This window comes from Solanum pennellii, chromosome 11, assembly GCF_001406875.1.
Source record: "Solanum pennellii chromosome 11, SPENNV200".
NCBI classification, from domain to species: Eukaryota; Viridiplantae; Streptophyta; class Magnoliopsida; order Solanales; family Solanaceae; genus Solanum; species Solanum pennellii.
In genome coordinates, this window is record NC_028647.1 from 50,250,758 (window position 1) to 50,265,295 (window position 14,538).

At 31.9% G+C, this 14,538-nt stretch overlaps 1 protein-coding gene across 9 annotated transcripts; it reads right to left on the reverse strand.

Moving 5' to 3' along the window:
* Nucleotides 1–5,138: 5,138 nt before the first annotated feature.
* LOC107003907 lies at nt 5,139–14,187 on the reverse strand. Of its 9 annotated transcripts, XM_027912817.1 has the most exons (6): nt 14,063–14,181; nt 6,538–6,986; nt 6,141–6,452; nt 5,990–6,056; nt 5,802–5,889; nt 5,139–5,710 (listed from the first exon to the last, which is right to left on the reverse strand). In XM_027912817.1, the coding sequence occupies exons 2-6, from the start codon at nt 6,858–6,860 to the stop codon at nt 5,619–5,621; spliced, it is 882 nt and encodes a 293-aa protein (XP_027768618.1). In that variant the 5' UTR covers nt 6,861–6,986; nt 14,063–14,181; the 3' UTR covers nt 5,139–5,618. The 9 variants fall into 9 exon arrangements, 8 of the variants coding, with proteins under 8 accessions (XP_027768618.1, XP_027768624.1, XP_027768625.1 ...); XR_003575106.1 differs by lacking the exon at nt 6,538–6,986 and having other exon boundaries at nt 5,139–5,691; nt 5,802–5,902; nt 14,063–14,187; XM_027912823.1 differs by lacking the exon at nt 14,063–14,181 and having other exon boundaries at nt 5,139–5,691; nt 5,802–5,857; nt 6,538–6,893.
* Nucleotides 14,188–14,538: the final 351 nt, after the last annotated feature.

Sequence of the window (14,538 nt, forward strand, 5' to 3'; positions counted from 1 at the left end):
TACTTCATTAGTATATTAAAAACTTTTAAATTTTCTGCAAATTTAACTAGATGAATGTGATGAATGCAAGATGAGGCTTGTCTGCGACCTATGAGAGGTCAACGACGCCGGTTGCGATTCGGATTACAGAATACGGGTCGTGACACTAAAACCTTCAAATGGATATTGTCTCTTCACATCAAAATTGAAAACTTCGACTTTCTTCCCTTTCTGTTTCGCTTTCGCTTTTTCTTTCTGCTTCACCTTCTCCTTCTCCTTCTGCTTCTCCATCTCCTTTGTCTTCTTCTTCTTATCCTTCTCCTTCTCCTGTTTTGCCTTCTTCTCCTTCTCTTCATTTTCCTTTTTCTTCTTAACCTTCTCCTTCTCCAGTTTTTCCTTCTTCTCCTTCTCCTTCTCTTCATTTGCCTTCTTCTCCCTCTCCTTTTCCTCCTTTTCCTTCTTCTCCTTCTCCTCCTTTGCATTCTTCTCCTTTTCCTTCTCCTCCTTAGCCTTCTCCTCCTTTGCATTCTTCTCCTTTTCTTTCTTCTCAATAATCATAGAAAGTGTTTGAGAAATAGATTTTTTCAACCTCCTACATTGCAAAGGCTGTGAAGTCTTCTTGGATCTTTGCACATCAATATTATGAGACATTTCCTGAAAAATATCAGTGAGTTTTTTAAAACGACTAATAAAATAATCATGTTGCTGCTCACATTCTTTGCATAGACAAAAAAAGCATTTCATGTTAGAATATTGAGTTATTGTCATGGATGAATCTTCTTGTATCATTTCATTTGCAAGGTAAATACAAAAATATTAAGATTTTACAATTCATTATAAAATAATAATAGCAGTATGTTGCAACCGATGGATAGTCTGTTGCGATAAATTAATATTATGTTGCCACATATGTACCTGCTGTTGCGCAACATATACATCTTATGTAGCAACACATGCATCATATGTTGACACATCTGTACAGATTATTGCAACATTTGAATCATATGTGGCAACAAATGACCAACATGTCACTAAAATGTGACAACATACGCTAAATATATTTTGGACGCCTGAACAACACTATATTTCTAAAATCATATCAACAAAATGGCCAAAAAAAGAACAACAACAGCAACAAAAAATGACTTTTCACTGAATGATAACATTACAGATACATTTCCTCAAAATAAGGATTTTTTTGAGTTGGCTGATTTTCTTTCAAAAATGATAAATAATACATACCATTAAGTCGATTATTCAGTTTTTACACATACAAAACATTGTATTGTTCATTAATCCAAGAAAAAAACTTCGAAAATTGTAAAGTATTTCAAAAAATAACTTACCCATTTCTAGTCGAACACGATTACAGATCAGAAAGATGAGAGAGTAATGGAGGACTGGAGAGGAAGAGTAACGACTGCAGAGGAAGAGTAACGATGGATTTCCGAATTTCTAAGGAAGAAGATGAAGAAAAGAAGAGAGAGAAAAGAGGAGGAAAGATGAAAAAATTTTTCTTTTTAAATGATTTGGTTTGAATTATAGAAGTGTGCTTTTTTGTATTTCATAAAAGATTAGAAAGTTTTGAAAATGTTAATTTGGTCCCATAATTAGTTAATTACGTTTAAAAGAGGATTTGACCAGCTCTTGGTCAATCTGTCACCAAAAATAAAAACAAGACTTATTTGACACCTTTTGCTTAATTTCTCATGTTTCTATCTTCTTCTCCATGATTCATCTGCCTTTGGCTGTGTTTGTTTCATCTGCTGGTTTCTTTGTATCTTTGCTACGCTCAAACACGGAGTAGTTCCACATAGATTCCTGATTTTCTTCTTTAGATTTGGATTCACAAAATTGATCTTTTCTGGTCGATTTTGCTGAAATATTTTGTTCGGCTTTTCTACCTTAGCCGACCCATCTGATCTATATACTTTGTGAGTGCTCTTTTCCCCTTTCTCTCTAGTTAGCTTTTCTTTTTATGGTCTTTCATGGAATTTCCGTTAATTATATATCACACAAAATAAGATTGTTGGTGTTACTGAATCATAGATAAAATGGGTAAGACGAGCAATTTTTCTTTCCAAATTTGAACTGTACTTTTCCCTTCGATTGTAATTACTACTTTTGCCAACAAATTAGTACAAAAATTCCGTGAAAGGAAAAGAAATGGTACCCAAACACAAAAGCAACGTTTATTTGTACACTGAAAGGGTATTTTCGTAACTTGACTACATACATTATTATTCCTGTCTCTACTCATATATAGCACATCAAACTTTTATCTCCAAATGTCAAAATTCCATTTTTTTAAGAGGATACAAAAATTTATATATATAAAGGGAGAACCAAAGACAGAAGAGGAACACTCTAGTAAAATTTGAATTTTTGCAGTACTTAGTAGAAGAACAAATAAGAGCAAAAGAGTTCTAACAAAGTGGCGCGTTTTCTCAACACAAGAATTGTTTTCTAGCTAGCATTATCACTCAAGGCTACATGAAATTGAATTTCCAACCAACATGTAAGGTTTTCCTCTTAGGTAACAATTTCATTGCTAAATCATTAATACATAGGATTAGAGATGAAGTGAAAAGATTTACACGTTGTTCCAGATTCACATTAACATTCCATTTGGCACAGTATCAGTGGTATTTAGGTTGTCAGATTGAAATAAAATTTTCATGTTATATTATTGCGAAGTTTAAATCCTTCTGAAGGCTTATGTAACGGTACTCGATTGGTGTGTTGTGATTTCAAATAACATATTATAAATTGTAAGTGGCGACTTCAGAGACAAACACGTATGGTTAATTATACGTTGCTTTATCAAGAGAAAAAAGTTCAAACTGTATAAAAGTATTGATTCGACCTCCTACTGCAGATAACGATGATGATCAATCGACTTGTAATGTAGTGTACAATGATATCATCCAAAAAGCTTTGTAATAAATATATTCCACATATCTCACCAGCTAAGTAAGCAGTGAAAACATTTATGCAACTGCTGCACAAAATAGATACAGAATATCACCTTATGAATAAGCTTAGTATGTGTGTCATTCAATAAGTTTAAGAAATTATCTATGTCTGATTATGAGAGAGTTTTCGTATTGAACTTTCTTTCAAAATACCTGATTTGCTTGTTCCAATTTGGGATTTTCTCGTTTCAATCCAGTATTTTTGCTTGACTTTATTGAAGATTTTGTTGGAGTTCTCCATCAGTCGAATTATCCGTGAGTTATTTTTCCCTTTCAGTTCGATACTGATTCTCCTGCAGATTTGTAATTTCTATTTTTTTTCCTATAGTGTCTGGGTTTACAAACTTTTTGGGTCCATAGTTTTTAGCTTGAGCTTTTTGCTTACTCCTGTGAATATTGATAGCCAAATGAGATACCAAGTTTGATTCGCGAAGAAGTTAAAGCTTTTGACAATGTTAGTTTTATATGTTCTTTTGTTCATCCATCAGGTGAAATCCGATATCTTATCGAGATGACTTGTAGTTTTTGTGCTGAGCTTAAACTCATCATACACATGCACTAAATTTTTTTGCTTCAATGGTTAGTTTGCTTGAAATTTTATGCATTTCCCCCAGTAATGAATGTTACAATTGAAATTTGAATGACTGCAGTATTGAGGATGGTCTATAGTATTGCTTGTGCGTTCTAAGCAAACTCCTAAACTTCTACTCTTACATTTGTGTATGTAAAATCATCAGGAATTTGAATTTTATGTCTTCGATTATCAGCCTCTGTGTCGTGCTTCTCTTTAATTAACCTAAATTTATATTTCCGTAAGATATCATCTCACTGCTTAAAACAAGTGTTATATTTTTGTGAATACCTTCTTTTATGAGAAGTGGAAGAGCTTATCATAAATTTCAAAGTATGATTGGCCAAAAAACATGAACTTTTCATCTTGTTTCCTATACCTAAAACATGAAGGGGCATAGTTAGAATGAGTAGGTTTTATCTTGTCCTACATAGATCAATATGTATTAAAAAGACAACAAAGTTGCAGGATTAAATTCACACACTTTTACTTCTCTTTCAAGTACTTGTTGATTTCTATAGAAAGTCATCTAATCGATTCTTCTTTTTTGCTTGTTTCTAAACATTCTTTCTCAATTGCCTTGTATGTTTTATGGCCTGTTACACTTTAAAAACAGTAGATAGAATGATAGTTTAACTACAATTTTATCGAAATTTAAACTAAAAGCTCAAACAACAATACTAAAAAAAACAGTGAACATCGACCTCTGGAGGTCGGTTTTGCGAAATACCGACCAAAAACCGACTTCCCAGCTTAGCCAGAAAAAGCTTGGTCGCTATTCAATTCCGACCTCTGGAGGTCGGTTTTGCTGACCTGCGGAGGTCAGTTTTAATTTATGTTGGTTAAATTTTTTAATTTTTTTTTCCGACTTCTGGAGGTCAGTTTAATATATTTTTTTATTTTATTATTTTCGTCTTTCGGAGATCAAAATTTTTAATTATCAAATTTTAGAATACCGACCTCCAGAAGTCGGTATTTTTATTTTCTATTTTTTAGATTCTGACCTCTGGAGGTCGATATTTTCATTTCTTATTTTTTTGATTCCGACCTGTGGAGGTTGGTATTTCTATTTCTTATTCTTTAGATTCCGACCTCCGGAGGTCGGTATTTCTATTTCTTATTCTTTAGATTCTGACTTTTGGAGGTCGGTATTTATATTTCCAGTTTTTAGATTCTGACCTTCGGAGGTCGGTATTTTTGTTTCTTATTTTTGAGATTCCGACCTCCGAAGGTCGATATTTGTATTTCTTATTTTTGAGATTCCGACCTCCGGAGGTCGTTATTTCCATTTCTTATTCTTTAGATTTCGACCTCCGGAGGTCGGTATTTTTATTTCTTATTTTTTAGATTTTGACCAAGAAGGTCGGTATTTCTATTTCTTATTTTTTAGATTCCGACCACCAGAGTTCGGTATTTCTGCTACAAATCTGGCATCATTGAGCTGCAGTATTGAGTATCCCACCTGTATATTTATATCAAAACAACCCAAAGAATTTCAAATAAAATATTTCAAAATAAACTTCATCCAACTCAAAGAATTCCAAATGAGCTATTTTAAAATAAACTTCATCCAACCAAAACAACATTGTATTTTCAAAATATACATTGAACTATTTCAAAATAAACTTCATCCAACTTCAAATTAAACTACAATACGATCAAACAATTACAAAAATATAGAAGTGTAAAATGTCAAACCAATACAACTACTCGTTATCACCGTCACTCTCCTTATCACCCTTATCATTCTCATCACCCTCTTGATCAGCTCCATCATCACTACTTGTGGGACATGGAGGAAGAATATTTCCTGATTCAAAAAGAAAAGTTAGTTGAGCCTGAACCGCCGCATACCTCTTGTTCTCTGCCTCCTTTGATGCCGCAATCTCCACCTCTCTTCCTCTCTCTGTCGGCTACAGCAGCTAGCTCGGCATTGAGAAAAGTTATCTTACCTTCCATTGCATATGTTGTCTCTTTATCCCAGCCATCGAAGCTGGAGGATGATGAACCACAATACCAACCCTGCTTCTTTTGATATGTCTTTTCTCGATAGCCGTAGACTGAACCTCTAATCGGTTCACTTGCACTTTGTTTCAATAGATTCTCACTTTCTTCTTGTGTAAATGATTTGTCCCGACTCTCAAGAGGTAGAGTACTATGGTATTCCTGACACATTCGTATAAACCTATCATGTAATTTAAACAAAGAACTCTACAAATAAGAATGTAATATATACAATAAAGAGAAAAAAAGATTAACTTTAATAGCGTTCTTACATATTAACGATATATTAGGACATCGTTTGAACAGTAATCGGTACCCAAGAAATATCCTTGAAAAATTGATCAAATGTGTCAGCATTTTCTGAATTATAAACCTATATATGGTTAGTTAATTAAAGGATATGTTAGTAGAAAGAGGAGTAAACTAATATATGAATAGGTGTATATATTACAACACTTACCCAATTAGTATACCACAGTATAAATGATGTAAACACTTGATCATGACCATATTGGCTCACACAATAACTGTAGAATCACATCCAAAATACAGTTAGTTTCCTTGATAAAATTGTAGTTGAATATATGTTTTTACATATTTAAATTTCTTACTCTAAGAAGGGTTGGACTTCTGGATAATTCAACAAAACATGAAGCTCTGCAGATTTTTTCTCCTTTTTCGGTAAGTTTGCGCAATGTACACTTTTTGAATCCTTACCCGGTTGGTTGAAGATTGATAATGACTTTACTACCAGATCATTCTCAGTATCATCATGTCGATTAGGTCTGTTTCTCAAACATGACACATAATCATCAAAGTAGTAAGAAAAAAAGTGGGACCTTTCTTTAGCTAGATACACTTGAATCATACATCCCTCCACTCGATGTTTATTCTTCATACCCCGTTTAGACTTGCCAATGCTTCTGTAAAATTTTATATTCGATATATAATTTCAAAAGATATATGAATCATTTATCAAATAAGAATAAATGTGGTATAATTACTTACCGCTCAAAAGGATACACCCACCTATATTGAACTAGGCCACCAAGTAGGGCTTCACCAACAAGGTGAATGGGAAGATGTTCCATCACATCAAAGAACCCAGGTGGAAGAATCTTCTCCAACTTATTGGTAATGAAAACAATATTTTCGGCCATTGGAACTAGATTCTCTGTTCTCAATGTGCTGGAACACAAGTCTTTGAAGAACAAACTGATCTCTGCCATCGGAAGTAATTGTTCCATGAAAACATGAGAGTCGTGACTTTTCATCCCATGTAATATTCCACGCTCCATGTCAAATCTCTTTCCAAATTTTGGCATATCCATCTGGCATTTTTGAAGCTTGCCACCCACTCACATATTTTTCTCTTCTGTTCCATTGTGAATGAATAACTAGCCTTGGGCTTAAGTAACTTGTTGTTCGTAGACTCTTGTAAATGCAACTCCGATCATCTACAATGAATTGGTAAATCAAGCCTAGCCTTAACATTATCTTTTGTCTTGCCAGTCACATCCATTACAGTGATGAACAAATTATCAAAATAATTCTTGTCAATATGCATGACATCAAGATTATGTCTAAGCAAATTATCCTTCCAATAAGGCAACTCCCAGAATATACTCTGTTTAGTCCAATTATGTGTAACATCATACCCATCAAATTTGTACGGTGGTTCCTCAGTTACCTTTGGAAAATGTTGAACACTTTCCCAAATATCATCACCTGTTAATATTGGGGGTGGACCATCTCGTTCAGTTTTATTCTTTTTAAATGCATATTTCTTACTCCTACACTCATGATTAGGTGGCAAGAATCGATGGTGACAATCAAACCATGAATTTTTCCGGCCATGTCTTAATGTGAATGATTTAGTATCTTCCATACAATAGGGACATGCTAACTTTCCAACTGTCATCCATCCAGATAGCATCCCATAGGCAGGAAAATCATTAATAGTCCACATTAAAGTAGCACGCATGTTAAATTTTGTTTACGAGAAATGTCCCATGTTTCTACCCCCTCAGACCACAATAATTTCAACTCATCAATCAAAGGTTCTAAGTACACATTAATCTTGCTTTTTGGATTACTCGGACCAGGAATGACATAATTTAGAAATATATATGGACTTGTCATACACATCTCAGGTGGAAGATTATACGGTGTAATAAACACAGGCCAACAAGAATATGGTGCAGCCCCAACTGAAAAAAGGATTAAACCATCCGCACACATGCCCAACCTAACATTCCTTGGTTCAGCGGCAAAATCTGGATAAGTTCTATCAAAATGTTTCCAAGCCTCTCCATCAGATGGATGACACATCACACAAGGTGGCCTTCTATTTTCATGGTGTTATCTCATATGAGGAGAAAAGCTATTTGATGCATACGACCTCTTCAATCTTGGTATAAGAGGTAAATAATGCATAGCCTTAATAGCAAGTTTCTTTCCGGTAGAACCAGTCTTAAAGAGAGGGTGACTACAAAACTTACAAGACTCTAGATCGACATCCTCCTTATAGTATAACATACAACCATTTTCACAACAATAAATTCTTATCGAGGACAGTCCTAACATAGACACCAATGCATTTGTTTTATAATAAGAATCAGGAATCTTTACATTGGGATCAACTAATTCCTTCATAAGATCTATCATAGAGTCCATTCCTCCTTGAGAAATATTATTGTCAGATTTGATACTCAACAATCTAACTGCAACAAACAATTTAGAGTGTTGACTCCCGTTGAACAAAGGACTACTACAATCACGTAATTGTTCATAAAAGATGTTTGCTTCTTCATTGGGAGAGTCTTCTACATTTTTCCCAAATTCAAAATCAGAATGCATCCCAAAAGCATCATCAACCATATCTGACATTCTAGAACCTTGGAAATAATTACGCTCTGTCGATCTACTACTTTCACCAATGGCAAAGTTATTAAAAAACATAGTGTCATTTTCAACTTCACCATGACTAGTCCAAACTGTATATCCTTGTTTGAATCCATTCCTCATAAGATGCATAGCAACAGTTTCTGTTGTATGATATCTCACATTTTCACAATTCACACACGGACACCTAATCAATCTTGAAGTTAAAAAATAATCAAGTGTCTTTGCATGATTTATAAATCTAGTGACACCGTCTGCAAATTCTGGTATCATACCCGCTCGACAAGGATTGTTTCTTTTATACATTCAACTACGATCATGATCCATCTACACAAACAATAATAATAATTTTAATTTTAGTTTTAAATACTTTCTAAGGCTAAATAGTTAAGTTTTAACTTAACTAAAACACAATATTCATCAGCTAAATCACATTAACTTATTTGAATAACTTAAAGACTTTCTAAGTCTAATAAGTTAAGTTTTAACTTAATTCAAACACTATATTCACCAACTAAATGACATTAACTTATTTGAAGAACTTAACAATTTATCTAAGTCTAATTAGTTAAGTTATAACTTACTTCGAAACACTATATTCACCAACGAAATCACATTAAGTATTTGGAGAACTTAAAGACTTTCTAAGTCTAATTAGTTAAGTTTTAACTTACTTCCCAAACACTATACTCACCAACTAAATCACATTAAGTATTTGGAGAACTTAAAGACTTTCTAAGGCTAATTAGTTAAGTTTTAACTTAACTAAAACACTATATTCATAAACTAAATCACACTAACTAGCTGACTTTTACCATCTCTTGTCAATTTACTATCGCTTCTTTTGCTTAATATGTTTTCGTTTGCTTTCGTTGTTGTAGTATGAATTATTTTTTCAAAAAAACATCTCAAGGAAAAAATACCAGAAAGAATCTTATGTTTGAAGCAGGGGAGAATGAAGATGCACAAGATGATAATTCAGTCATATATTCCATTAACAAGGCAGCGGTTGCAAATAACAACATTCACTTCTCAACTGGACATTCAAAGAAAATTCCGAATCTTCAAAGAAAATTCAAGTTCAAAATGATAGTGGAGCAACAACCACTTTAGAAACTGAGACTGAGTTCTCCAAAGATACCCGAGTCATTCAGAAAAGAGCTCTAAAGCAGTCAAGGGAGGCTTTAAAGGGAAAAAGCAAGAAGAGTGGTGACGAAAAACTGTACAAGGGTATGAATATGGAAAACAAAGATCTTCTAGCATGAAATTAGTTTTGATTTCATGGGTTTGAGCCGTTCTGCAAAAATGCAAGATAAGGTCACATAGGGTTAGTGCACTAAGTTACCCTTTCAGTACATTATTATTATCTCACTACGATTTTTGCCTTTCCTTTGCTATTTCTAAATAACACTTAGAGCCATATCCACAGGCTCCTTTTATGCAAACATGAACCCCACAAAACTTCATCAATTCCAACGCAACTTATCCTTTTGGAGCTGGATAACTTCTCTAGAATATTCACAAGAAAACTACCCAAACCTTCCTTTTCATGAGTATTTTTTTAACTCTTTCTTCTGGGGTTTGCTCTATTTGGTCGATAATGAGGACTTCTCTTCTTAACTCAAAGTTTTCAGCTTTGAAGTGCCTTTTGTTCTGGATGTTAATTTCATGTAAGTAGAGTGTGATTGTGAGGTTTTACATGAAAGTGACACGATTTAATTATACCGGTAGAGTTGTAAAGATAATGTTAAGAAAAGTTTAGTGTGAACTGTTTTTTACCTTATTGTTTATTCATTTGCAGCTTTACAGGAAAGTGGCAATTGTTTTCCACAATGCTATCGAAGGATGTAGTGGCACGAACGACTACATCTTAACAGAAAGATGGATACACAGAAATACAAAAGAAGATGGTAGTGAACAAACCTCTTTTCAGAAGTGCGGGTTCAGAAACCACCTTCCTTGCTTGGTTGATCTGTCTTTGCATCTCCAATCCTAAATTTTTCACTATAGCTTCATTCTCTAGCTACTGATTACTATTTATCTTTGTTCCTACATATTCATTTCGTGTATTTATGCCACTACATCAACCATTATTGTATGAGCTATTACTGTTTGGCCCGTGCTGGCACGAACACTACGTGTCTAGTATATATATATATATGTGTGTGTGTGACAAACACAACAGTTATAGTTGCTATTATATAGGGTTAAATAAGGTTGATTTTCTGTTTTGTAACAATTGTATTTACGATTTTCAAATAATCTATTACTGTTTGGCCCGTGCTGGCACGAACACTACGTGTCTAGTATATATATATGTGTGTGACAAACACAACAGTTATAGTTGTTTTCTGTTTTGTAACAATTGTATTTACGATTTTCAAATAATCTAATTTATATATATATATATATATATATATATATACACACACACATACACGTACACACATTGTAAACTCACATAAATCTAAAAGAATTATATTATTATACATAAGTTGTACTTTTTAATAATCATTTTACTTGAAAAATGATTATTAATTAATTATTTTTTTAGTAGTGGGTGTTAACGGATAGGTTAAATATACAAATTAACTAAGCTAATTATTATATTATAGAAGGATATTGTTATTTTTCAGAAAATAAAAAGAGCAACCATTAAAACCCTCACATTATCTTCAATTTAATTTCATGATTCAAACGTTTTAGCTTTTTCCTATATTATTATTATTTAATCTGACAAGAATTTTATTTTATTTTATAAGCGTTATAATCTTAATCATATTATGAATTTTTTTTAATGATAATGTAGATTTTTGTTATAACTATTTCAAATAAGTTTTATTTTCATAAATAAGTTTTTATAAATATGTCAAAGTCTCCTCTAAGAAATAATTTTAAAAAATAATTTTTACAAAAAATTCATTCACTTCATCTTAAATCCTCATATCTTTACGTTAAAATATACGACGATTGTTTAAAATTTGTCTATTACTTTATTTATTTTTATTGAAATTAAGTAGTTGAGATAGTAAGGAGAGAGTCTCATTATTTTATCTTGTAGTAATAAATAATATAATTTAGTAAAATTCAAAACTAGTTAAAATTTTCGTCTATTTTTATTTAATGATTGAAACATTTAATTTTACATCCAAATATATTATCTTCTTTTCAAATCAAATTCAAACAATTAAATATAGATAAATGAAAATTTTATTTCTTATCAGTAAAGTTTTTAATAATTGACAACACTGAATTCATCTCAGTTTAAAATGAATGAAAGATTGTGAAGGAATTTAGTAAGTGATACTACATACATAACTTGTACATCACAAAATTGCCTTTTTCGTCTCATCTCTAACCAGAGGCGTATCCAGGATTTCGAAATGATGAGCATACTATTACAAAAAGATGCATCTAAAATTTAAATTTGATCGGTTTGACTTTTACATACTTACCATTAAACTGTTCAATTTTAAAAATTATAGATCCAACATATTTAATACCACAAGTGTTGAATTTTAATATACACATTTGATTTAGTTACAAAAGTTTTTTATCATGCTAACTTTTTTAGGAATTTCCAATGTCATACACTTGAAAATTTTGAAAATTTAAAGGGGGGGAAAAAAGAAAAAGTGATTGAAATGCCAAAAGTGTTACATATAATCACTTGGAGGGATGTTACTAACAAAAATAAGATAGAGATAAGATTTGAATTTCTATCTTTGCGTAGAGAGGTCTACCCAATGATCATCGTATTTTTATATGTTACTTTTAACGTGGTTTCAAAACATTATATTTAAATATTTTTAATAATTATAACACTAACTATATATAATCTAGAGAGGGGGCATGAGTTCAGTTGAACCCATGAAACCCCCTCTAGATACGACTGTCTCTAGCTCTAATTTGATTTCTTCTCCAACAAAATATTCTCCTTGGAGCGTTTTTATCGAAATTATTTTTGGCGGACTTCTTTTATATTTTAGGAGTAATATAATTGTTTAGTAAAATTTTAATAAAGATAAAAAAATTTGTTCAAATAAAAAGTAGAAAGATTTTACTTAATAGACTAAACCTTCTAACAGAACACATAAAGCAGTAAAAAGAGTAACAAAAAGAATTTGAACATTAACCACGTGTACAATCATTTACTTCTAAAAGGATAAAAAGAATAGAATAAAATGTGGTAACATTTTAATTTTTAAACAACACGTTTTAAAATATATTTAGATTTCTTAATATTTCAATAAATTAAATTTAAAATGACTAAATTATTTTAAAATTTTCTTTTTTTAAAATGAAAATTTGAAAAATTTCCTAGTGCTTTCTTACGGTTTAAAATATACTAAGATTTCTTAATATTTTATAAAATTAAATTGAAAATGACTAAATTAATTTAAAATTTTCTTTCTTAAAAATGAAATATTGAGAAATACCCTAGTGCTTTATCGTTGTTTTTCAATTATACATAATTAATTATTTCTTTAAAACTAAACATTGAAGACTCTATGTATCTTTCAAATGTAAAATTTCTTTTTAGAGTAGACATGATTGTCCGTGCGCACACCTATCAATATTCTTTTGGTGATACTATCACAAGTATTGGTAGAATGAAAATTAGTATAAGTTTGACGATATAAACATGTTTATTCATTAAATTTTAGGCAATAACCATCACAAATATTGATAGGACGACAATTAGCAAAAGGTTGATAGTTATCTTACACGCACACTTTTAGTACTCAAACTCTAGTTAGGCCTTAGCTTCGAATCTATCTACCTAATTAATTATTTCAACATTGTAATTTCTCCAAATGCAAGAAAAGGAGACTTGATCTCTTCAAATAATTTTGATTTCAATGCTACCAAAAGCCACATAAGGACAAAGAGATAGTAGATGATTATATACAGAGGGTGTTTTTTTCTTTACTGTTTAGATATAATGAGTTAAAAGGATTATTAAAGGAGGAAAGTGAAGTACAAAAATATAAAAAAAAACTCTTGTTATGCTGAATGTGGAGAATTTGTGAAGCCAAAGGTCATATGGGATGTAGTAATACTGCACTGAGAGGAGGAAAGGTATATCATGACTTAATTTATTGGACTCCAGCTCAGTTTTTGAACATTTCTTCTAAAATCTCTCGCAAGGGCCTGGAAAAACTAAGCATTAACATTACAGTATTTTTTTCAAAAAAAAAGTTGGGACTGATTTGATCAGGCAGATATAATTATTTTGCCCCAGAATGGTTCTCCAAAGTCTGAATAATGATATGTCGTTTTGTCTCTAATTTCAATTAATCCGTAACTTATAATTTGTTTAGCAATTTCTACTTCATAATTTACATGGCTAATAATATAGCTCGACTCATGTGAGCCGGGAAATGGTTTAGTGATCGTCGTGGGAATTGACCCTAATTATGAAAATTTAATGGTTCTCAAAATATTCATACTGTCATTTTAACCCTAATTACAGTTCACCCAAAATCAAACTTGATCAACTCATATTATAAAACTAAATCTAAAAGCAAATGAAAGTTAAAACCATAAGATATTCAAGGAGAAAACATATGAAGATGAAGAGTTAAGAAATCAAATCCAAAAATTGAAGAGGGAGACGACGAATTACCTTCAAGTTGCAGCAGTACTCTGAGGAGACCGATGTCGAGAGTTGTGGAGGTCAAAAGCTTCAGCTTTCTTTTCTTCAATAGAGAGGGATGTGCTGAAGTTGCCTAGAAGCACGCACGAATTCCATGTGCAGTAAAACAGTGGGTACATAAACACGTGGATTAAGATAAAGTAGGGCTACAAACTAAAATGACCATAATGCCCAAACCACCAATATCTTAATCAGAAACAATAAACACAAAAATAAAAAACACCTTGTAAATAAATATCACATTAGACAACACTCAACTGTATTGCAATTTCTAAAACAACAATCAAGTTACGGAAGATTTTAGAGGTAGAGAAGATGGAAAGCTAATAGCTAACTGTTAGTATGATGAAAATCTAAATAATTGTATATATTAATGTAGTTAGATAGTGATATAAATTAGCATGATCATATAGATTTGTTCTACAATCAAACGAATAAATATTGTG

Coding starts and splice junctions, on each gene's coding strand:
- LOC107003907 (XM_027912817.1), bottom strand. CDS start 6,860: ATGGATATGCCAAAATTTGGAAAGAGATTTGACATGGAGCGTGGAATA. Junction 6,057..6,140: donor GAAGTCCAACCCTTCTTAGA/GTAAGAAATTTA, acceptor GTGATTCTACAG/TTATTGTGTGAGCCAATATG. Junction 5,890..5,989: donor TACTGTGGTATACTAATTGG/GTAAGTGTTGTA, acceptor TTTATAATTCAG/AAAATGCTGACACATTTGAT.